This window comes from Stegostoma tigrinum, chromosome 11 (assembly GCF_030684315.1).
Source record: "Stegostoma tigrinum isolate sSteTig4 chromosome 11, sSteTig4.hap1, whole genome shotgun sequence".
NCBI lineage: Eukaryota > Metazoa > Chordata > Chondrichthyes > Orectolobiformes > Stegostomatidae > Stegostoma > Stegostoma tigrinum.
The window spans coordinates 8,119,248-8,144,489 of record NC_081364.1 but is presented as its reverse complement, the minus strand read 5'-3'; the positions used below and the strand labels follow the sequence as shown (position 1 = coordinate 8,144,489).

At 44.7% G+C, this 25,242-nt stretch overlaps 1 protein-coding gene across 1 annotated transcript in view; it reads left to right on the top strand.

Annotated features, from left to right (window-relative positions):
* The window catches only part of col7a1 (collagen, type VII, alpha 1), a 443,464-nt gene that overhangs the window by 340,081 nt on the left and 78,141 nt on the right, over positions 1-25,242 (top strand). The window contains exons 92-97 of the mRNA XM_059649672.1: positions 2,328-2,387; positions 4,614-4,649; positions 7,843-7,902; positions 12,775-12,819; positions 16,362-16,397; positions 18,308-18,343. Coding sequence (XP_059505655.1) covers positions 2,328-2,387; positions 4,614-4,649; positions 7,843-7,902; positions 12,775-12,819; positions 16,362-16,397; positions 18,308-18,343 — 273 coding nt within the window. The remainder of the gene's footprint in view (positions 1-2,327; positions 2,388-4,613; positions 4,650-7,842; positions 7,903-12,774; positions 12,820-16,361; positions 16,398-18,307; positions 18,344-25,242) is intronic.

Genomic DNA, 25,242 nt, shown 5'->3' with positions numbered 1-25,242 from the left:
TCATCATCTAACTGGTGCCTTTCTTCGGCAATCCCTGTGCCAATCAGAGTCCATATGCCAGACACAGAGTCATACAGCACAGAAGAGGCCCTTCAGCCCATCAAATCTGCGCTCACCCACCTACAGTAATCCCACTTTCTAGCACAAGGCCCACATTCCAGGTGCTTATCCAAACACTTTTAAAGGTTGTGAGGTTTCTTGTCTTAACTACTCTCCCAGGCAGTGCATCCCAGACCCCCACCAAGATTTTCTTAAACCCCTTCTAAGCCCCCTGCCCCTCACCTTACAACTATGCCTTCTCCATTATTAGGAAGCAGGCAGTCCGGGATCTCTTCTCGTACACTATAAAAAGGTTGTTTTCCCTTTATGTCAGTGTTTGTCCTCATAAATGCAAAATGAAAATCTTTGATAAAATGTGTCTATTTTTCAGCAAAGCTCTAGAACTTAATACCCCAGGAATTGTGGTAAAATTTGAACTGATCTCCTGGGGTGATTACTCCAGATCGCTGGATTATCAATCTAGCAGTGCCACTATTACATACTTACCATGGTCCTATTGCCTGTGTTCAAGTGTGCCCACTTCCCAACCACATGACTGTCTTAACATTTGACAGAAAGTTTTATTTTCTTTGGTACAATTGTTAAGCACAATGTATAACATTAAGGTAAATTTTTATGTTTAGCATTTTGAGCATTAAGGAGAATATAACAATGTAAGAAATAAGAGCAGGAGCAGGCCATCAGGCCCATCGAGCCTGCTGTCCCATTCATGGCTATCTTTTCGTAGACTCAGCTCCACTTATCCGCCCTCTCATCATAACCCTTAATTCCTTTATTGTTCAAAAATCTATCGACCTTTGCCTTAAAAACATACAACATGTAGCCTCAACTGCTTCACTGAACAGGGAATTCCACAGATTCACAGCTCTTTGGGTGAAGACGTTCTCCTTCAACTCAGTCCTAAATCTGCACCCCCTTATTTTGAGCCTTTGCCCCCCTAGCTCTAGTTTCACCCACAAGTGGAAACAACTTCCCTGCTTCTATCTTATCTATTCCCTTCATAATGTTATATGTTTCTATAAGATCCCCCCACATTCCTTTAATTTCCAATGACTATAGCCCCAGTCTACTCAATCTCTCGTCATAAGCCAATCCTCTCAACTCTGGAATTAACCAAATGAACCTCATCTGCACACCCTGCAGTTGCAGTTGGGAGTCCACAGTTTTGGCTTCATTTTGTAAAAATGGTTTGTAAAGTTGGAATTTTTTTGCTGGGAGGTTCGGAGGCCTGTTTTGTTAACCTATGTTTTAATGAGGTTTTACCTTTAAAGATAGCTGATTATCATTGTAGTGCATTTAAAAGAAAAGGTACAGGAAGATAAAACTGTTCTGCTACCTAGTGGTCTAAATATTCACAGTCAGATTAATTTGTAAGTGTGTGTGTAGAGGTTGTGACAGAGGATGCAGGCTGATATGTTCAGCTCTCGAACATTGTGGAAATTATGCAAGAGGGCTGGTAGAAACTGACTTTAGGGAACTCGTGTTTACAATGCAGTTAAAGTGACAGTGAGTTGAGTTTGCCGGTTTGTTTTAGGTGACTCAGGGAGATGTACCAGATGAAGGAAAGAAAAATCAAATGAGTGTGTAGAAATTTGCCAGAAGAAAAATGGCTGCAGTTGTACCCGCATGAGTAGGGGCCCTTAGTACAATAGTGGTAATAGCTGTTCACCAAGACTGAATGTTTACACAGAGACTACGGGGATGAAAGGAATAATTGAATTCAACTTTATTTCTGGTGTTTATCATGAAACACTTCCAACCTTTTTGCCCAGTGTACTATAGTTATTCTTTTTGTAATGAACATTTTTTTTTGTTTTAAAAGTACAGTGGCAGACTCTTGTGTGTGTGTGTCTGTGTGTGTGTGTGTGTGTGTGTGTGTCTGTGTGTGTGTGTGTCTGTGTGTTTGTGTGTGTGTGTGTGTGTGTGTGTGTGTGTGTCTGTGTGTGTGTGTGTGTGTGTGTGTGTGTGTCTGTGTGTTTGTGTGTGTGTGTCTGTGTGTGTTAATTTACCAACTTCCACATTAAACAGAATACAGTTGGCTTTTAATCTGGGATTTGACTTATCCAGTATCATTTGGGATCCTAACATTTTTCATATTTACTTCCATGATTAATTTTTGTTATTCTCGACTGGGGCATCACAGGGGACTCAATAGCCTAGATATCCTTCATAAATAGCGTTGATGATCTGATGACTATGTGCAGCCCTGATCTTAATTCTTCAGACAAGTGATATGCAACTCATTTGGGATTTTGATTATTTTTCAGGGAAGTCCAGGAATTCCAGGTGCTGTTGGACCCAAGGGGGACACAGGACCCCCTGGAGAGGTAAGTTAATTTTGAGCTTTGATCTTCGGAGAAAATAACTGTGATCCTATTCGATATAAAGGATAAGGCCTGTGACAGGCCAAGCTCGTGTCAGCGGAGATGGTGAACATAGGGATAATGAACAAGAGTAGGCCATTTGGCCCTTTGAGCCTGGTCCGCCATTCAGTCAGATCATGGCCAATCAGATTTTACCCTCGACTTTTCATTCCTGCATATACCCAATAACCTTTCATCAAGAATCTATCCATCTTAAAAATGTTTAAAGATTCAGCATCCACAGATGGGGATGAGGAAGGGAATTCAAAAGACCCTCAGTCTTCTGAGAGAAATAAAGTGTTTCCTCATCTCTGTGCTAAATAGGTCACCCCTTAGTTTTAATGTTCTCAATGTTCCAACAAAATGAAACATCCTTTCCACATCCAACTCAGTCAAGATATCTCAAGAATTTATATGTTTCAGTTAGGCGTCCTCTGACTCTTCTAAACTCCACAAGATACAGGTCCAACCTGACTTGCCTTCCTTGTAAGGGAGTCCACTGATTCCAGGTTTACTGAGCTCAAAAAGTCAATGGGACCTTGCTCAGAAACTCACACGCAAGGTTCATTAGAACACCCCCTTCCCCTACCCAGAGCCCCGTACTTGTGAGACCACCGTCCTGTAGGGTCACAGTGCTGCAAGGCAGTGATTTGCAATAGGCATTTGTGTTTCATCATGTATCTTCTTCTGCATGAATGGTGTTGGCATCAAAGAATTCTGAGACAAAAAGGCAATTTCTCCAAAGAGGCCGCAATCTGTTCAAAACTCATCAGGTGAGATGCAAGTGATTGCCCTCAACATCATGGCTGGATGTGACATCGAGGAGCCCGAACAAAATTGGAATCAAGGGAAATAGGGAGAACCCTCTATTGGTTGCAGTCATATCTGGTAATTAGATTTTCACAGCACTTTCCAAGTCCATGACTACTACCATCTGCCACAAGGACAAGGTCATGGGAACACCACCCCCCTGCAAGTTCCCCTCCAAGCCACTCATCATCCTGACGTGGAAATATATTGCCTTTCCTTCACTGTCACTGGGTCAAAATCCTGGAATTCCCTCCCTAAGGGCATTGTGGGTCAACCCATAGCTGGTGGACTGCAGTGGTTCAAGAAGGCAGCTCACCCCCACCTTCTCAAGGGGCAACTAGGGATGGGCAATAAATGCTGGCTCAGCTAGTGATGCCCACATCCCATGATTGAATAAAAGCAAGAATTCCCTTCCAAGAGCTGCCCCGTTAGATAGCTGGAAACCCACAGTGAAATGTGGAGATGGGGCTGTGAGGCGGATCATGTTTTAGAGAAAAGAAAATTCTTCCCTCCACTTTGCCAGTATTTAACCTCATTTGCAACTGACGTTTGACATTCAAGCAACTGGAGAGAGGCACCACCCCTGTTCCAGCACCAAGCCAGTGCCTCAACCTGGCATTGGCAAGGTGTGTTGGCATTTGTAGGTAGATGAGGTACAGTAACAACATCGAATCTCAGCTTCTCCCCGCATGTGCCACATAAGACAGAATTCTCCATTGCTGCCTGTCACTGCGAATTAGAGAGGACCATTACAGACAACAGTGTAAAATAAGAGTTTGCAGAGACCTCCTAATGTCAGCCACTCTCAGAGTAATGGGGAAACTGTTACAGGGCACACATGACCAGCAGAGACAATGATCACCATCTCTCCAACATGTCAAATGGAACTACGAGTCACAGATGTCTTGGCACAACAAAATATTGAGGGGGACACATGTTCTGAAAGGATGAAGCCAAATCAGTTGAAAAATCAAAACCAGAAATATCTGGAAAGACTCAGTAGGTCTGACAGCATCTGTGGAGAGAGAAACGTTTCAGGTCCAGTTCTGTAGAAGAGTCATACTAGACCTGAAACATTAACTCTGTTTCTCTTTCCACAGATGCTGCCTGACCTTCTGAGTTTCTCCAGCGATTTCTGTTATTCCAGCATCCACAGTCGTATGCTTGTCATTTAGTTAGGAGTCCTTCTTGATACGGTTTGATTTTATGACTGGCTTGGGGGAGGGAGGGGGTAGGTGTTGAAAAAAACTCTTTGAGGTGGGGTGCTGTGTTTTTTTTGTTCTGAGCAAGTCACGTGTGAAGATTAGCCCCTGGGTTAGAATTGAAAGAAGACAACGTGAATCCGATTTGTTTCAATATGCGTTTTTTCTTCCCTTTCAGTCAATTACAGGGTTGCCTGGAGCCAAAGGAGAAAAGGTAAGGATACTGAAGACATAGAACAGAAAAGATTGTTTTCAACAAATAATTGTATAGAAATTGGGTGAATTTGTATTTGCAGATCCATTCTATTTTGTTCAAAAAGCACACAATTTATAGCCACAGTCAATGTGGCGTTTTATAATTCCTACTTTAGAAATAAAACCAGTCTGACTCCAAACTGGATGGGATAGTGTAGGAGGAGGGGCTTAGATTAGTTCACAGGTCGGTGCAACATCGAGGGCCGAAGGGCCTGCTCTGTGCGATATTGTTCTATGTTCTGTGTTCTAAACCAAAATACCAACAGATCCTAAACCAGGCCTTGCACCTAACATGCATTATCTGACCTAACATCACCTCTTCTTTACTGTGATAATGCCTTTACTTCTTTCAGGTCAGTGACTTGAAGGGAACTCAGGGATTTACATACTCACATTAATCAATTAAAACCTTTCAACTGATTGAAGATTTAACAGCACCTTAGGTTTATTTAATATATTCTCATCAATGGTGTGTCTCATTGATCCTTAACTTATAAATTTTGTGTTTGATACCAACTCTGACTCACGCCTGAAGAAGGAGCAGAGCTTTGAAAGCTTGTGTTTACAAATAAAACTGTTGGTCTATAAACTGGTGCCAAATGATTTCTGACCTTGTCCACACCAGTCCCACACTGGCATCTCCACATTATAGAAATTACAGCACAGCAATATGCCTTTTGGCCTTGTTGCAGTGTATTTGCTCCATGTCTACGTTAGAACATACCATTTAGGAACACAAGAGTTGTAGAGATCTATAGCACAGAAAAAGGCCCTTTGGCCCATTGCATCTGTACTGGTCAAAAACAACCATCTCTCTATTCTAATTCCATTTTCCAGCTCTTGGGCCATAGCTTTGTCTGCCTGAGCATCGCAAGTGCGCAGCTAATTATTTCATCCATGTTTTGAGGGTTTCAGCCTCTACCACCCTTCCAAGCAGTGAGTTCCAGATTCCCACCATCCTCTGGATTAAAAAAAAACTCGTATCCCTTCTAAGCTTCCTGTTCTTTACTTTCATTCTGTGCCTCCCTGGTCATTGATCCCTCCGTCAAGGAGAAAAGTTTCTTCCTGTCTACCCTGTCTGTGGCCCTCAGCTCTTATCATGTCCCCTCTCAATCTCCTCTGCTCTGAGGTAAACAGCTTTGGCCTGTCCAATTTCTCTCCATAACTTGAAAATCTCCTGCCCAGGCAACATCCTGGTAAATCTCCTCTCCAGTGCAGTCACACCTCTCCCATGATGTAAATTCCAGAACTGCACGCAATACTCTAGCTGTGGCCTAACCAATGTTTTGTACAGTTCCACCATCTCCCTGCTCTTACACTTCTATAACGATAGATAAAGACAGTGTCTCATGTACCTCTGAACTACTTTATCCACTTGTCCTGTTACCATAAGGGACACAGGGACATAGACATCAAGGTCGCTCTGATCCTCGATGTTTCCCAGGGTCCTCCCTTTCACCATGCCTTGCCTTTGTTCATCCTGCCAAATGCATCATTTCACATTTATCCAAATTGAAATTCATTTCCATTGATCAGCCCATCTGACCAGCACATCTATATTCTCCTGTAATCTAAGTCCATCCTCCTCATCTATTTTGTACAATTGAAAACCTTCTGATCAACCGTACGTCGGCCATTCAGCCTTTCAAGCCTGCTACACCAGGTGATAAGTTTAAAGCCAATCTTGGGAAGTCAACTCCATGTTCCAATCCTGAAATCCCACCCTGACAATAATCCTTAACTTCATTGTCTGTCAGAAGCCTCAGCCTTGAGTAAGTGCCATGACCCAGCCTCCACAGCTTTCTTAGGGAAAGATAATTCCACTGTCTAATACCCTGAGCAAAAGCTTTCTCAGTCTAACAAGGTAGACCAACTATTCGTAAACTGTTTTCTCTCGTTTTCACTGGATGGGTGCAGCCCCAACAGCACTCTAGAAGCTTGACACCACCCAGGACAAAGCAACCCACCTGATTGGCACGACATCCACACCCTTCATCAACACCATTGATGCACAGTAGCAGCAGTGTGTACCATCTACACAATGAACTGTAACAACTCTCCAAGACTTTTTAGGCAGCACCTTCCAAACCTGAAACTGCTAACACCCTGAAGGACAAGGGCAGCAGAAGATGGCCCATGATTGATTGACCGTCTGTTTGTTACAGATTGGTGTGAGCCAGAACCATTCGGAGCTGGCAAACTGTAAGCATCTGTCTCCCTTTCGTCTCTGTGAGAAAAAGCCAAAAATAAAAGTTAAGAACCTTAGGAGAAACAATCTAATGCAAGAAAGTACCTGGGTCCATCAATTTATCAAATTGAGTGATGACTAACGCTCTACAGACAAGAGCATTTAATCATTGCTGAATCAAAAGAACTGTGTGAGATATTTAATCTACCCTAATGATACAGACTTTTGTTCGATGGAATTTTGTCTCCCCTATCTATATCTTCTTCATCAAGAACATTTTTTGTCAACCTGTTTTATTCATGAATATTTGTGTGTGTTTGTATATTTTGAGTTTCAAACGAGTGTAGTCTAATGTGCATGGTTGTAGGTTGGTAATTCCCTTTTTTTTAACCATTCATTGAAGATTGTGTATTTTCATTAAATAAAGCTAATTTCCTGATAGTGACGAAGACTGTAAATTAGAGGTACCACATTCGTATTAGCAGGGGACAGCTGGAAATGGCTTGACGTGAGGGTCAGCACCACCTCTGATGAGGGATGAAGTTGTGAAGGTGGGACCTTTATGGTAACTGCGTCTGCATCAGGGATTGAACCCATACCTGTTAACATTGCAAGCCAGCTGTCCAGCTAACTGAGCTAACACTTTGGTCCTGTCTAGAAGTCTACCAGCCAAACTGATCATGTTGCAATTGGATACTTACACATTGAATTAATCTGAGCTCAATTATTGATGCAGTCTTTCCATTTAAATTGTAGCAATGAGCATGCCAGTGTCCTGGCAATGCATTAAACAGTACGTCACAAATCAGAGAGGAGATTCAGTCGATCCTTTTACAACGTAAAACCCTGAATGACTGTAAAATGAAATCAGACTGTGTGTGTGATTCTAGTTTTGACTTGGGTACATGGGTTTTAATCGGTGAGAGGATGCACTGCCTCATTGTGTGCTGTACCTTTTCCCCAGGGAGAATCCGGAGTGGTATTGCCTGGAGGCACGGGACAGAGAGGCCTGAAAGGAGACACAGTAAGTTGGTGTTTCCCTTCACTGAGCATAATACTGTTCTGTGCTGAGAAAATAACTGGAATACAGCTCCCTCAGACAAACTGCGAGGGAAGAGTAGGGGCTCTGTCACTGGGATAACGGGGTACTGTTGGCGGTCGCTTTATGTCGACTGCGGGTACAAGTTCTAGAGCGTATCTGTTAAAACACATTATTTCATGGAATGTGGGCATCACTGGCGAGAGCCTCATATGTTGCCCATCCCTCAATGCCCTTGAACTGAGCCATTTTCTCAGCCATTTCAGAGGGCAGTACAGAATCAATCCCGTGGGTGTGGGTCTGGAGTCACATGTAGATCAGACCAGGTAAGGACAGCAGGTTTCCCTTTCTAAAGTGAACCAGATGGATTTTTACAACAATTGAGCGTGGGCTAGATGTGTTGAATGGGCTGAATGGCCTCTTTCTGCTCTGTAGGGATTCTGTAAATGGAGTGGACAATACCTTCAGGTTTTAAAGGAATAAGGCCGAAAATGGAACTGTTTGTCTCAATAACATTATCTCGGACTCCAATGTAAATTGTACCTTGTTGATATAATTCAATGAACCACATTTGTTTAAGACAGGGATTCCCTGCTCACCAGAATGCCATGTGGATTTCCTCTCCAGAACATAATATCAAGTGGGATTCTGTACATTCTGACCAGGAAAGAGGATGGTGACAGCATATATACCAAATGATTGCAAATTCACTACAATGTGTGGTCCCTTAGCCTCCCTCTGAAATGGCTAAGCAAGACATCCAGTTCAAGGCGAATTATTGACGGGCATCTTGCCAGAGGGTGATGACAGAATGGGTAAAAAGTAAGGCTGGATATCAGGAGTAGACCATTTTGCTTTGTTCATTCGTGGGATGTGGGTATTGCCTGTCCCTCATTGCCCTGATTCTGTGAGAATGACGTTTACACCCAACAATTCAAAGACCTCAATCCCTCCGCGATTTCTTTGATGCCAAAAGGCTCCCAGGTTTGCACAAAGACAGTCTGGTGGCAGGGCCTTTCAGCCCCGCCTTGGACTATGTACACAGCATACGTCATGCCCCCCACCCAAGAGTTTTGTCAGTATCATGCCAGAACAATAAAGTGGCCAAGAAGGACTTAAATCCAACTGGGCTTTGATCAAGGTCAGTCACTATCTAATTGATTATTTATAACAGTTGCCAGCTTTCAATCTCCACACATGCTCACCTTCCACAATGTTGGAGACTGACACTGAAACAGAAGGAGGAACATCAGTCCCGGCCAGACTGCTCCTCTGAGAGAAAGCGACAATTTAATTCAAAGGATGAAGTCTATTGCCAGAACTGAGGTACGAGGTGAGGTTGACGTGAGGTCAGCTCCTGTGACTTACAAAGTTCAGATGGTGATACAATCCAGAACAATCACGTGGATCGCCTGAAAGCCGTTAACTCACAAACGGGGCAGGAGCAAAACATACCCGGCCCCCTCAGAGCAGCCCGAAGGCCTGGCAGAAACCACAGGCGCTCTCCCTCCTATCTTGTGTCGAGGAAACCTCAGAGTCTGAACTGGAAGCAGCCTCGATGCCGTCGCTGCCAGAAGAAGAGAAGACTTTGCTGAGACACTCCGGACACAGAGACAGGCCGCGCCATCCGTGTCTGAGTCTGAGTCAGATCCACAGGACCTGGGGAGAGAACGTCACAAAGGAAACTACATTTGAAAGACCCAGGCCTACACCCCTGGACTTGGGGAGCAGGGGTATAGTGATTCGGAACAGGTTGACCTCATTAATTGTGTGAGGTTATAGATTGGGGTTGTTAACCTGGGCCAATCAGGACGACTTTGGCTGACCAATATAACCAGGAGATTTAAAATCTCCTCAGTTGAGGACTGACTCTGGACTGGTTGGTCACAGTGAGTGTACTGTGCACAAGTAAATAAAGGGTGACTTGGTGACAGGATTTCTGTTTCACCAGGACAGGGTCTTTTTCATCCACAGTGGGGTATTGTCCACAGTGACTGGAAAGGTGTCCAGGAAGTTCAGGGGAGGCATCACTGGTGGAGTATTCACCCACAGGAGGCAGCTCAAGGCATCAGTGTTAGCCACTTGGCTTTCTGGATGGTGTTCTAACTCGTATGCGCTGAGAATAAGGGCTCAATGCTGAATATGACTGGAAACTGGGTGGCACTGCCTTGTCTCCTTTCGGTATCCCTAGCAGCCGTTTGTGATCTGTTACTTCCTTACAAAAAGATGACTGCCAAACCTTCCTTCTCTATCTGGGAAGACTTGTGTTTGGCATCACCCAAAGTTCAGGAAGCATATGCTATCGTGTGTTGCTCTCCGTTGGGCCACTGCCAGGCCAACAGTACCCTGATACTGTATGGGAAGACATCGCATGGCAACACTACCTCTCACTTTGGCTTGTAGTGGGCCAACGCCTCTTTTGATGATAGCTGCTTTTTCACTTCCCTAAAGGCTACTTCATGGCTACATGAACATTCCCTAGGCTGAGCCTTTCTCAGTAGCAGGTGGAAGGTGTCAAGACGGAGGCCAAGTTACATGTGAAATTTTCCGTAATAATTCACTAACTCTAGGAAAGTCATGAGCTCTGCTACAGACTGGAGTGATCAGCCTCATTTCCTGTTTCAACCGGTGTAACCCAGTTTTGTCATCTCTATAACCCAAGTAGGTCCCTTAGGGTGCCCAGGACATACATTTTTCCTGTCTAAGGCGTACATTTGTCTGGGAGAAATGTTTAAGCACTATGTCCAAGTTCTTCAAGTGCCCCTTATTGGTCTTAGATAACAAAGTGTGGAGCTGGATGAACACAGCGGGCCAAGCAGCATCTTAGGAGCAATTTATTGGTCTTCCCTGTTTTTAGCACATCCTCGAGATAAACGGCAACCCGAGGTAGCCCTTGTAAAATATTCCCCATAGTCCACTGGAAATGGGCACAGGCTGATGATACCCCAAATGGCAGCCTTGTATTTGAGTATTTCACTAGGACTTCACTGAGGCAGCCATTTTCCAATTTAAAAACATTGAGCCAATCCATTTGAATCTTTCTCAACCAATCCCACCCCAATAGGCTTGGGCCTGAGCCTTTTACTACCATCAGTAGTAACTGCACCAACTGCTTCTCAGAGGAGCCCAGAACCGAAGCTGAGCCCTTAATTTGCAACAGTTCCTCAGTGTATGTTCTCAGTCTGGCTGAGGTCTTGCAAAAGTTCAAAAATTGGAATGCCGAGTGAATCTTGTAGCGGACGTGCTCCACATGCTGCATTTTCTAATGACAAGGGCAGCTGCAGTGCCTATTTGAAGTCTAGTTGGGCCTCAGCTCATTGGTGTTTCTGCATGGTTACGTCATTAATCCCACATAGCACTCTCTCAGCATCTCATTCAGAGTTAACCCAAAATCACATGCCTCTCCCAGTTGTCGTAACCTTGTCAAAAATCCCAATACAGATTCCTCCAGTTCTCCAAAAACCGTTATCGTCTCAGGATTAGAAGAGGTTTGGAGTCGTAATATTCGTGAAGCAAATCTGTCAACTCGTGGAAGGTTTTAGTGTCTGGAGCATCCGGGAGAGTTAAGCCCCTTGTGACCAAAAATGCTGCGGATCCACAAGCACTCAGAAGGATTATTTGTTGCTTTTCATCTGCCCTAACGTCATTTGCCCAGAAAAGAAATATTGCATTCTCTCAACACGCTGAGCTCAGTCTTGGACAGCAGGGTCAAATGAGTCAAGCCTCCCAAATAAAGGCATGATGCCAGAAATATTTATTCCAACTCCAAGATAACAGTTGTGAGTGAATGTTCCCAAGGCATGTCTTGTTTTCGCTTGTCGGCACTGAAATAACTACACAAAGGCCGGGCCCCATCACCAAGTCACCTTTTATTTACTAGTGCACGGTACTCTCAGAGACAGCCCTCAACTGAGGAGATTCCAATCTCCTGATTATATTGGTCAGCCAAGGTTTTCCTGATTTCCCAGGGAAGAACCTCACGGTTAAGAAGGTCAGCCTGGTTCCAATCATTATGGAAATGATGGTGGTATCGTGCACAAGTGAGAAGCCACTGAGCAGCCTGCTAAAACAGCGCTGCAGAGAAAGAGTCCACGGTACCTGTTCCTCCACTTTTGAAGGTTTAATCCCACTTCTTCCGCTCTTTCTCCAGATCCCTGTGATTTTGCTTCTCTGTCATGACATTATTTTACACCAAAAACGTACCAAAATCGTTTTCTGCACAGATCCTGGACTGTCCTGGATTAGCTCTCAGTGGGTAGCACTACTGTCTCACAATACCAGGGTTCAATACCAGCCTGGGGCGACTGTCTATGTGGAGTTTACACATTCTCCCTGTGTCTGCGTGGGTTTCCTCCAGGTGCTCCGGTTTCCTCCCACAGTCCAAAAATGTGCAGGCGAGGTGCATTGGCCGCGGGAAATGCAAGGTTATGGGGACAGAGTAGAGGGTGAGTGAAATGCCCTTTGGAGGATCAGTGCAGACTTGATGGGCCAAATGGCCAATTTCTGCCCTGTAGAGATTGTGGGTAGAATTTTGTGGTATTTATTCAGGAGTCAGCTTTTGGATATTTTCCTAAACAACCCTTGTTAGAGATGCTATATGTCAAGGGCAGGTGGGACCTGAACCCAGACCACCCAGCCCAGAGGTAGGGACACTACTAGTAGACCACAAGAGCCTTTAGGATGTTAGCCCGGTTTTCTGAACTACCAGCAGTGTGCATTTATCTCAACACCACTAACTTCAGCAGCTTCATAGCTGACGTGTAGCAATGTGCTCTCGAAGATTGTGATTTAAACGCTGCAGAGAAGGGAGTGGCAAGTTAGAAAGGCTGACTTTTTTTTTACTTACTTTCCCCTCAGGGCATGAAAGGAGACAAAGGCACTGCCGGTGCGAAAGGACAGAAGGTATAAAGGTCAAGACCAGAATGAATGATGCTTCGATAACATGATGTGGAGCTGGATGAACACAGCAGGTCAAGCAGCGTCAGAGGAGCAGGAACTCTGACGTTTTGGGCCTAGACCCATTTCTGTAGAAGGGTCGAGGCCCGAAACGTCAGCCTTCCTGCCCCTTTGATGCTGCTTTGGCCTGCAGTGTTCATCCAGCTCTACACCTTGTTATCTCAGATTCTCCAGCATCTGCAGCTCCTACTATCTCTGAATGATGCTTTGGATCAGTTTGAAAACACTTTGCAAGAACGGCAAAAAAAAACCCCACAATCCCAAATTCACGGGAACAACCGGGAGCAGGAGTAGGCCGTTCGGCCCTTCCATCCTGATGCACCATTCAGAATAATCATGACTGATCATTCCAATTTAGCCCCCAGTTCCCACTTTCTCCCCATGCCCCTTGATCTTTTTGGACTTAAACAGAGAAACATTGAAAGTACGTTCAAGCCTGCACCACCATTCAATACAATCATGGCTGATCATGAAATCTCGTAACCCATTCCTGCTTTCAGTCCATACTCTTTGATCTTCTTAGCCCCAAGGGCCATGTCCAGCTTCCCCTTGAATATATCTAATGATCTGAACCCAACAACTTCCTGTAGGAGAGAATTCCACAGGTTCACAACTCTCTGAGTGAAGAAATTCTTCCCCATCTCAGTCCTGAATGGTTTACGCCTTATTGTTAGGCTGTGATCCCTAGTTCTGGAATTCCCCAACATGGGGAACATTCTTCCTACATCCAGCCTACCCAGCCCCACCAGGATTTTAAAAACCGAAAGAACTGCAGATGCTGTAAATCAAGAACAAAATTAGAAATTGCTGGAAAAGCTCAGCAGGTCTGGCAACATCTGTAAAGAAATAATCAGAGTTAACGTTTCAGATCTGGTGACCTTTCATTCTGACGAAAGGTCACTGGACCCGAAATATTAACTCTGATTTTTACTTCACAGATGTCGCCAGACCTGCTGGGCTTTTCCAGCAATTTCTGTTTTTGTTCCCATCAGGATTTTATATGTTTCTATCAGATGCGCTCTGCACCCCCCATTCTTCTAAATTTCAGTGAGAACTTTGTCTAATGCCTTCTTGAAAATATTTTGGCCTCAGCTGCATAGAATCCCACTGAGAATCACCACTCTCTGAGTGAAGACATTTCTCCTTATCTCACTCCCAAATGGCTAACCTGTATTCCTGCTTCTGGAACACAACTCTCTGAGAGAAAACCTAAGGCGTATGTTTTCATCCGTTCATTGTCTTGATAACAAAATCAGGAGAGTTCTTATGCTGAAGCTCGCTGATTGAGGAGGCTGTTCGACTCTGGCTAACCAGTGCAAAATGGACTGGAAAATATAAAACAGAAAGGGCTGGAGAAACTGACCAGGTTTGGCAGCATTTGTGGGGAGAGAGAGACAGATCTAATGCCTTGAGTCTTTGCGTTCGAGAATCATTCCAGACGTAAGCCTATCAACCCTGTTTCTCTCAGCACAGACGCTGCTGAGTTTCTCCAGCAATTTCTGTTCTTATTTCGAATTTCCAGCAACTTTTGTTAAAATGATCAGGATTGGATTTGACTGCTAATTTCACATCTGGCCCCAGTTTTGCCCATCTGTTGAAACTGGATGGAAGAAAAATGGAATATTGCGGACTTAGCCGAGTTCTACACCGTTGACTTGCTGCACGCCCCTCACAGTGCCAGGGACCTTGGCTCAATACCAACCTTGGGTGACTGTGTGCAGTTTGAATGTTCTCCCCACGCCTGAGTGGGTTTCCTCGAGGTACTCTAGTTTCCTCCCACAGACCAAACATGTGCAGGTTAGGTGAACTGGTCATGCTAAATTATCCCAGAGATGTGCAGGCTAGGTGAACTGGCCATGCTAAATTGTCCCAGAGGCGTGCAGGCTAGGTGAACTGGCCATGCTAAATTATCTCAAAGATGGAAGGCTCATTCAGAAGGTCAGGAGGAATGGGATACAGGGGAACTTAGCTGCTTGGATACAGAATTGGCTGGCCAACAGAAGACAGCGAGTGGTAGTAGAAGGAAAATATTCTGCCTGGAAGTCAGTGGTGAGTGGGGTTCCACAGGGCTCTGTCCTTGGGCCTCTACTGTTTGTAATTTTTATTAATGACTTGGACGAGGGAATTGAAGGATGGGTCAGCAAGTTTGCAGACGACACAAAGGTCGGAGGTGTCGTTGACAGTGTAGAGGGCTGTTGTAGGCTGCAGCGGGACATTGACAGGATGCAGAGATGGGCTGAGAGGTGGCAGATGGAGTTCAACCTGGATAAATGCGAGGTGATGCATTTTGGAAGGTCGAATTTGAAAGCTGAGTACAGGATTAAGGATAGGATTCTTGGCAGCGTGGAGGAACAGAGGGATCTTGGTGTGCAGATACATAGATCCCTTAAAATGGCCACCCAAGTGGACAGGGTTGTTAAGAAAGCATATGGTGTTTTGGCTTTCATTAACAGGGGGATTGAGTTTAAGAGTCGTGAGATCTTGTTGCAGCTCTATAAAACTTTGGTTAGACCGCACTTGGAATACTGCGTCCAGTTCTGGGCGCCCTATTATAGGAAAGATGTGGATGCTTTGGAGAGGGTTCAGAGGAGGTTTACCAGGATGCTGCCTGGACTGGAGGGCTTATCTTATGAAGAGAGGTTGACTGAGCTCGGTCTCTTTTCATTGGAGAAAAGGAGGAGGAGAGGGGACCTAATTGAGGTATACAAGATAATGAGAGGCATAGATAGAGTCGATAGCCAGAGACTATTTCCCAGGGCAGAAATGGCTAGCACGAGGGGTCATAGTTTTAAGCTGGTTGGTGGAAAGTATAGAGGGGATGTCAGAGGCAGGTTCTTTACGCAGAGAGTTGTGAGAGCATGGAATGCGTTGCCAGCAGCAGTTGTGGAAGCAAGGTCATTGGGGTCATTTAAGAGACTGCTGGACATGCATATGGTCACAGAAATTTGAGGGTGCATCCATGAGGATCAATGGTCGGCACAACATTGTGGGCTGAAGGGCCTGTTCTGTGCTGTACTGTTCTATGTTCTATGTTCTATGTTCTATGTGCAGGCTTGGTGAACTGGCCATGCTAAATTGTCCCAGAGATGTGCAGGCTAGGTGAACTGGCCATGCTAAATTATCTCAGAGATGTGCAGGCTTGGTGAACTGGCCATGCGAAATTGTCCCAGAGATGTGCAGGCTAGGTGAACTGGCCATGCTAAATTATCTCAAAGATGTGCAGGCTTGGTGAACTGGCCATGCTAAATTGTCCCAGAGGTGTGCAGGCTAGGTGGGTTAGCCATGCAACATGCAGGGTTACAAGGATTGGGTCTATGTAGGAGGCTTTTCAGAGCGCTGGTGTGAGTTGAATGGTCTGCTTCCACACTGTAGGGATTCTTTGATTCTAATAAAGCAGGCCTGTTGAACTAAATGGAGAATCTCATTCTTCTTACAAACTTTAATTGGTGATTTTAGTGGATGTTCAAACTTGTTTTGTTTCATTCTAGGGCTCACCGGGTGAACCAGGAGAACCAGGGCAGGATGTAAGTATTTGAAGATAATAAAATGTGAGGCTGGATGAACACAGCAGGCCAAGCAGCATCTCAGGAGCACAAAAGCTCAGAGATAATGGGAACTGCAGATGCTGGAGAATTCCAAGATAATAAAATGTGAGGCTGGATGAACACAGCAGGCCAAGCAGCATCTCAGGAGCACAAAATGCTCCTGAGATGCTGCTTGGCCTGCTGTGTTCATCCAGCCTCACATTTTATTATCTTGGAATTCTCCAGCATCTGCAGTTCCCATTATCTCTGTAAGTATTTGATATGTTTTGCATCTTTCGGCCTCTCGAGTGTAATTAACATTTGCAATAAATAGGCAGCTTGAGGAACAGGAACTAATCCTGTTATTCATAAGAAAGGCACCCAATTTGTTGCAAAACTCTGTACATCTTAGACCGAGGCAGCAACTGTGTCTGTCAATGGTATGATGTGACATATTCTAATACTAGAGGGCATACCTTTAAGGTGAGAGGGCATAAATTCAGAGGAGATGCGAGGGGCAAGTTCTTCACACAGAGAATGATAGTATTTGGAACACACTGTCAGGGATGGTGGTGGAGACAGATATAATACAAACATTTAAGGTACATTTAGATAAACACATGACATGCAAGGAATGGAAGGATATGGACCAAGGACAGCCAGTAGGGATTGTTATTTGGCTCAACGTTGTGGGCTGAAGGGCCTGTTACTGTGTTTTACATTTCTACGTTCTATAGAAAATAAGTTGTCAAAACAGTGAGATAACAAGGTGTAGAGCTAGAGGAATACAGCAGGCCAAGCAGCATCAGAGGAGCAGGAAAGCTGACGTTTCAGGCCTAGACCCTTCTTCAGAAATGTTCCTGAAGATGGGTGTAGGCCCGAAATGTCAGCCTTCCTGCTCCTCTGATGCTGCTTGGCCTGCTGTGCTCATCCAGCTCCACACCTTGTTATCTCAGATTTTCCAGCATCTGCAGTTCCTACTATCTCCTGTCAAAACAGTGCTGACTTCAATATGTGTTCTAATAAGTTAACAGCATTAGCTCAGTCGTCCTGTATCTGATCAGAATGTGGATGGTTCACAACTATCTCTGGAGATTTGATAAAGATGCACAAGGCAACATACTGCTGAAAGCAAGATAACAAAAGTGTGGAGCTGGATGAACACAGCAGGCCAAGCAGCATCTCAGGAGCACAAAAGCTTGGCCTGCTGTGTTCATCCAGCTCCACACTTTGTAATCTTGAATTCTCCAGCATCTGCAGTTCTGATACTGCTGAAACTAAACACTTTTCCAGGAATCAGAGATAATGGGAACTGCAGATGCTGGAGAATCCAAGATAATAAAATGTGAGGCTGGATGAACACAGCAGGCCAAGCAGCATCTCAGGAGCACAAAAGCTGACATTTCGGGCCTAGACCCTTCATCACTTTTCTAGGAAGCTTGGTACTCATCAGGACAGTTTGCAAGAATGCCACTAGAGGGCAAAATCAACATTTGTTCTGTATGAAAACCGAAAGAACTGCGGATGCTGTAAATCAGAAACGAAAGCAGAAGTTGCTGGAAAAGCTCAGCAGTAGCTTTCCCCCTTTGTTGGAAAATATCCTGTCGTGTGCAAGACCAAAACCTTCGTTATTATTTGTGTTTTCTGAACGATATTCAAGTTCTGTTTGGACAAACAACTATTTGAAAACCCACTGCAGAGGACAGGCAGGAACCTTGTCAGAGAATTAGCATAAGGTTTAATGTCACGTGGACTCACATGAATGTGGTGAAAAGCTCACAAAGTCGCTACTTATGGCACTATCTTAGGTACAAAGGTACTGAGCACAAAACCACATGAATACATGAGAAGAATAAAGAATTAAAGCCCACCATTTTTAATATATTCTAATATTAATTGTTTAAATGCAGGGTTTTAGAGGGCTGCCAGGAGTGAAAGGAGATAAGGTGAGTGACTGTTTTTTTTTATAATTATATCAGAATTGAGAGGATCAGATACATCGCCGAGCCAATACTTATCCTTCAATCAGCTTCACTAAAGACAGATAATGTGCCCATTACCACTTTCCTGTTTCAGGGTTCAAATGACTGCTGCGTTTTTTTAAGATTAGCCACAATGTTTACCTTCTAAATGTACTTTGTTGGTTAGAAAGCACGTAGGAAATGAAAGGTATCTGTAATCCCGGTGTTTCTTTAATATGGAGAGATTAGGGTCAAAGAATGAGGTATGGTAGACTGGATTTTCTTAACAATAGCACAAATATTTCATAAGATCTCGGAACAGGAGATGGCCATTCAGCCCCTTGAGCCCACTCTGCTATTTAATATGATCATTGCTGATCTCATGTCAACACAGCGTGGAGCTGGAGGATCACAGCAGGCCAGGCAGCATCAGGGGGACAGGAAAGTCAATGTTTTGGGTCGGGACCCTTCTTCAGGATTTCGCTGATCTCTGATCTTCATCACTGATCTCATCTTGGCCTCCACTCCACTTTCCTCTCCACTCTCCATCACCCTTTAACATGTCGTTGATTAGAAATCTGTCTGTCTCCTCCTCAAATTTACTCAATGTCCCAGCATCCACTGCATTCTGGGCAGTGAAATCCACGGATTCACTTCACGGCCCTTTGAGAGGAGTAATCTCTCCGCATCTCTGTTTCAAGTCTGCCACCCCTTGCCCCAAAACTGTGGCTTCACGTCTGAGCCGATGAGCGTAGAGGACAGCCTTTGCTAATGAGTGTACTTGGCAGGAGGTCACACTGGGAGGAAGGGCAGGAAAAGACCAGCCGTTCTGCCAGTAGTGTCCTATCCTGCCTTGATGCAGTTTTCACACCAACTCCTTACCAATGACAAAACCAGCGCACAGTTGAGGAGTGTAAGTAAGTTACTCAGTCCCTTGAGCCTGCTCTGCCGTTCCCTAAGATTGTTGGTGATCTGACTGTGGCCACGTTCCTCACCTTCTAGCCCTTGTTGCCACAGCTTTTAAGCCTTTCTCCCATCCCCTTTGGAGAGACAAAGAACGCAAGGGAAAAACACTCAGCATATGCCTGGAATCTTCCGCTTCAGCCCCAAAATGGGTTGAGCAAGTTCCAGGTCACCCTGGTGACTATTAGCAGTAGCTGTAGTTGACCCTGGCATCGGTATCACCAAGATAATAGAATGCCTGCAGTGTGGAAATAGGCAGTTTGGTCCACGCTGACTCTCTGAAGAGCACCCCACCCCAACACACACCCCTATCCCAGTAATTCCCATGGCCAATCCACCTAACCTGCACATATTTGGACTGTGGGCGGAAACCAGAGCACCCGGAGAAAACCCACACAGACATGGGGAGAGCATGCAAACTCTACCCTGTAGGTGGAATTGAACCCAGGTCCCTGGCGCTGTGAGGCTAACCACTGAGCCACTGCACCACCCAAGCTACCAGAGATCTTCCAGTCGCCAGTTCCATCTCAAAGGGAACCTCACAGTTAACCTAAACTCATCAGTGAGCCGTTCCAGATTGAAGCATCTTTGCGAAGAGAAGCACTTCCTTAAAAAAAACCTACAAATGAGGAATGGGGGCAGGCCATTCCACCCCACAAATTGCTCTGCCCTTCAGTGAGATCAATCTGATCTGATTTTTCAGCCCAAATCTACATTCCTGCCTGCCCTGATAACCTTACACCCTCTCAATCAACAGGAATCTGCGCCTTAAAAACATTCAAGCAAAGAGTTCAAAAGACTCATGACCCTCAGAGAGAAAAAAAAGGCCTCATCTCTGTGTTTGATGGGCGACCTGGCTCCACATCCAGCCTGTCAATAGCTCACAGGAACTTCCATGTTTTAACCTTCTTCTACCCTTCTAAACTCCAGAAGATAAAGGCCAATCCTTCCTCCTAAATACAGCACTCTTAACCTTCTCAAATAACAACCAAAAGAACTGCGGATGCTATAAATCAGGAACAAAAACAAACAGCATCTGGCAGCATCTGTGAAGGAGAAAACAGAGTTAACGTTTCGGGTCCGGTGACCCTTCCTCAGAACTCTTAATCTTCTCCTGAACTGAATCACAGAATTGTTAAAGTGCAGAAGGAGGCCATTTGGCCCATTCAAATGAGCATCATTATCCAGCGCCAATCTCCTGCTGTTTCCCCATACCCTTGTACATTACTTCTTTCCAAATTATCATGCTACTGCGTTCATCCAGCTCCACAAATTGTTATCTCGGATTCTCCAGCATCTGCAGTTCCCACTATCTCTGATACCCTGTGTACTTGGTTTGAATCCTGCCAAAGCAGATGGTGGAATTTGAATTCAATAAAAATCTGGAATTAAGAGCCCAATGATGAGCATGAATCCATTGCTGTTTGTTGGGAAAACCCATCTGGTTTACTAATTGCCTTCAGGGAAGGAAACTGTCATCCTTACCTGGTTAGGCCTACATGTAACTCCAAACCCACAGCAATTTGCTCGATTCTTAACTGCCCTCAGGGCAATTAGGGATGGGCAATAAATGCCACCTATCTCTGTAACCTTCCTATCTCTTTAACCTTCCTGTCTCTGTAACATTCCTATCTGTGACCTCCCTATCTCTGTAACCTCCCTATCTCTGTAACCTCCCTATCTCTGTAACCTTCCTATCTCTTTAACCTCCCTATCTCTTTAACCTTCCTATCTGTGACCTCCCTATCTCTGTAACCTCCCCATCTCTGTAACCTCCCTATCTCTGTAACCTCCCTATCCTGTGTCTGTAACCTTCCTGTCTCTGTTACCACCCTATCTCTGTAACCTTCCTATCTCTTTAACCTTCCTATCTGTGACCTCCCTATCTCTGTAACCTCCCTATCTCTGTAACCTCCCTATCTCTGTAACCTCCCTATCCCATGTCTGTAACCTTCCTGTCTCTGTTACCACCCTATCTCTGTACCCTTCATACCTCTGTAACCTTCCTATCTCTGTAACCTTCCTATCTCTGTAACCTCCCTATCTCTGTAACCTCCCTATCTCTGTAACCTTCCTATCTCTGTAACCTTCCTATCTCTGTAACCTTCCTATCTCTGTAACCTCGCTATCTCTGTAACCTCCCTATCTCTGTAACCTTCCTATCTCTGTAACCTTCCTATGTCTGTAACCTTCCTGTCTCTGTAACCTCCCTATCTCTGTAGCCCTCCTACCTCTGTAACCATCCTATCTCTTTAACCTGTGATAATGGGAACTGCAGATGCTGGAGAATCCAAGATAACAAAGTGTGGAGCTGGATGAACACAGCAGGCGAAGCAGCATCTCAGGAGCACAAAAGCTGACGTTTTGGGCCTAGACCCTTCATCATCTAGGCCCGAAACGTCAGCTTCTATGCTCCTGAGATGCTGCTTGGCCTGCTGTGTTTTATCCAGCTCCACACTTTGTTATCTATCTCTATAACCTCCCTATCTCTGTAACCTCCCTATCTCTGTAACCTTCCTATCTCTTTAACCTCCCTATCTTTGTAACCTTCCAATTTCTTTAACCTTCCTATCTCTGTAACCTTCCTATCTCTGTAATCTTCCTATCTCTGTAACCTCCCTATCTCTGTAACCACCCTAGCTCTTTAACCTTCCTATCTCTGTATCCACCCTATCTCTGTAACCTTCCTATCTCTGTAACCTTCCTATCTCTTTAACCTCCCTGTCTCTGAAACCTTCCTATCTCTGTAACCTGCCTATCTCTTTAACCTCCCTAACTCTTTAACCTTCCTACCTCTTTAACCTTTCTTTCTCTGTAACCTCCCTATCTCTGTAACCTCCCTATCTCTGTAACCTTCCTACCTCTGTAACCTCCCTATCTCTGTCACCTTCCTATCTCTTTAACCTTCCTATCTCTTTAACCTTCCTATCTCTGTAACCTTCCTATCTCTGTAACCTCCCTATCTCTGTAACCTCCCTGTCTCTGTAACCTCCATATCTCTGTAACCTTCCTATGTCTGTAACCTCCCTGTCTCTGTATCCTTCCTATCTCTGTAACCTTCCTATGTCTGTAACCTCCCTATCTCTGTAACCTTCCTATCTCTGTAACCTTCCGATCTCTGTAACCTTCCTACTCTGTAACCTTCCTATCTCTGTAACCTCCCTATCTCTGTAACCTTCCTATCTCTTTAACCTTCCTATCTCTTTAACCTTCCTATCTCTGTAACCTGCCTATCTCTGTAACCTGCCTATCTCTGTAACCTCCCTATCCCATGTCTGTAACCTTCCTGTCTCTGTTACCACCCTATCTCTGTACCCTTCATACCTCTGTAACCTTCCTATCTCTGTAACCTTCCTATCTCTGTAACCTCGCTATCTCTGTAACCTCCCTATCTCTGTAACCTTCCTATCTCTGTAACCTTCCTATCTCTGTAACCTCGCTATCTCTGTAACCTCCCTATCTCTGTAACCTTCCTATCTCTGTAACCTTCCTATGTCTGTAACCTTCCTGTCTCTGTAACCTCCCTATCTCTGTAGCCCTCCTACCTCTGTAACCATCCTATCTCTTTAACCTGTGATAATGGGAACTGCAGATGCTGGAGAATCCAAGATAACAAAGTGTGGAGCTGGATGAACACAGCAGGCGAAGCAGCATCTCAGGAGCACAAAAGCTGACGTTTTGGGCCTAGACCCTTCATCATCTAGGCCCGAAACGTCAGCTTCTATGCTCCTGAGATGCTGCTTGGCCTGCTGTGTTCATCCAGCTCCACACTTTGTTATCTATCTCTATAACCTCCCTATCTCTGTAACCTCCCTATCTCTGTAACCTTCCTATCTCTTTAACCTCCCTATCTTTGTAACCTTCCAATTTCTTTAACCTTCCTATCTCTGTAACCTTCCTATCTCTGTAATCTTCCTATCTCTGTAACCTCCCTATCTCTGTAACCACCCTAGCTCTTTAACCTTCCTATCTCTGTATCCACCCTATCTCTGTAACCTTCCTATCTCTGTAACCTTCCTATCTCTTTAACCTCCCTGTCTCTGAAACCTTCCTATCTCTGTAACCTGCCTATCTCTTTAACCTCCCTAACTCTTTAACCTTCCTACCTCTTTAACCTTTCTTTCTCTGTAACCTCCCTATCTCTGTAACCTCCCTATCTCTGTAACCTTCCTACCTCTGTAACCTCCCTATCTCTGTCACCTTCCTATCTCTTTAACCTTCCTATCTCTTTAACCTTCCTATCTCTTTAACCTTCCTATCTCTGTAACCTTCCTATCTCTGTAACCTGCCTATCTCTTTAACCTCCCTAACTCTTTAACCTTCCTACCTCTTTAACCTTTCTTTCTCTGTAACCTCCCTATCTCTGTAACCTCCCTATCTCTGTAACCTTCCTACCTCTGTAACCTCCCTATCTCTGTCACCTTCCTATCTCTTTAACCTTCCTATCTCTTTAACCTTCCTATCTCTGTAACCTTCCTATCTCTGTAACCTCCCTATCTCTGTAACCTCCCTGTCTCTGTAACCTCCATATCTCTGTAACCTTCCTATGTCTGTAACCTCCCTGTCTCTGTATCCTTCCTATCTCTGTAACCTTCCTATGTCTGTAACCTCCCTATCTCTGTAACCTTCCTATCTCTGTAACCTTCCGATCTCTGTAACCTTCCTACTCTGTAACCTTCCTATCTCTGTAACCTCCCTATCTCTGTAACCTTCCTATCTCTTTAACCTTCCTATCTCTTTAACCTTCCTATCTCTGTAACCTGCCTATCTCTGTAACCTGCCTATCTCTTTAACCTTCCTATCTCTTTAACCTTCCTATCTCTGTAACCTTCCTATCTCTGTAACCTCCCTATCTCTGTAACCTCCCTGTCTCTGTAACCTCCATATCTCTGTAACCTTCCTATGTCTGTAACCTCCCTGTCTCTGTATCCTTCCTATCTCTGTAACCTTCCTATGTCTGTAACCTCCCTATCTCTGTAACCTTCCTATCTCTGTAACCTTCCGATCTCTGTAACCTTCCTACTCTGTAACCTTCCTATCTCTGTAACCTCCCTATCTCTGTAACCTTCCTATCTCTTTAACCTTCCTATCTCTTTAACCTTCCTATCTCTGTAACCTGCCTATCTCTGTAACCTGCCTATCTCTGTAACCTCCCTATCCCATGTCTGTAACCTTCCTGTCTCTGTTACCACCCTATCTCTGTACCCTTCATACCTCTGTAACCTTCCTATCTCTGTAACCTTCCTATCTCTGTAACCTCGCTATCTCTGTAACCTCCCTATCTCTGTAACCTTCCTATCTCTGTAACCTTCCTATCTCTGTAACCTCGCTATCTCTGTAACCTCCCTATCTCTGTAACCTTCCTATCTCTGTAACCTTCCTATGTCTGTAACCTTCCTGTCTCTGTAACCTCCCTATCTCTGTAGCCCTCCTACCTCTGTAACCATCCTATCTCTTTAACCTGTGATAATGGGAACTGCAGATGCTGGAGAATCCAAGATAACAAAGTGTGGAGCTGGATGAACACAGCAGGCGAAGCAGCATCTCAGGAGCACAAAAGCTGACGTTTTGGGCCTAGACCCTTCATCATCTAGGCCCGAAACGTCAGCTTCTATGCTCCTGAGATGCTGCTTGGCCTGCTGTGTTCATCCAGCTCCACACTTTGTTATCTATCTCTATAACCTCCCTATCTCTGTAACCTCCCTATCTCTGTAACCTTCCTATCTCTTTAACCTCCCTATCTTTGTAACCTTCCAATTTCTTTAACCTTCCTATCTCTGTAACCTTCCTATCTCTGTAATCTTCCTATCTCTGTAACCTCCCTATCTCTGTAACCACCCTAGCTCTTTAACCTTCCTATCTCTGTATCCACCCTATCTCTGTAACCTTCCTATCTCTGTAACCTTCCTATCTCTTTAACC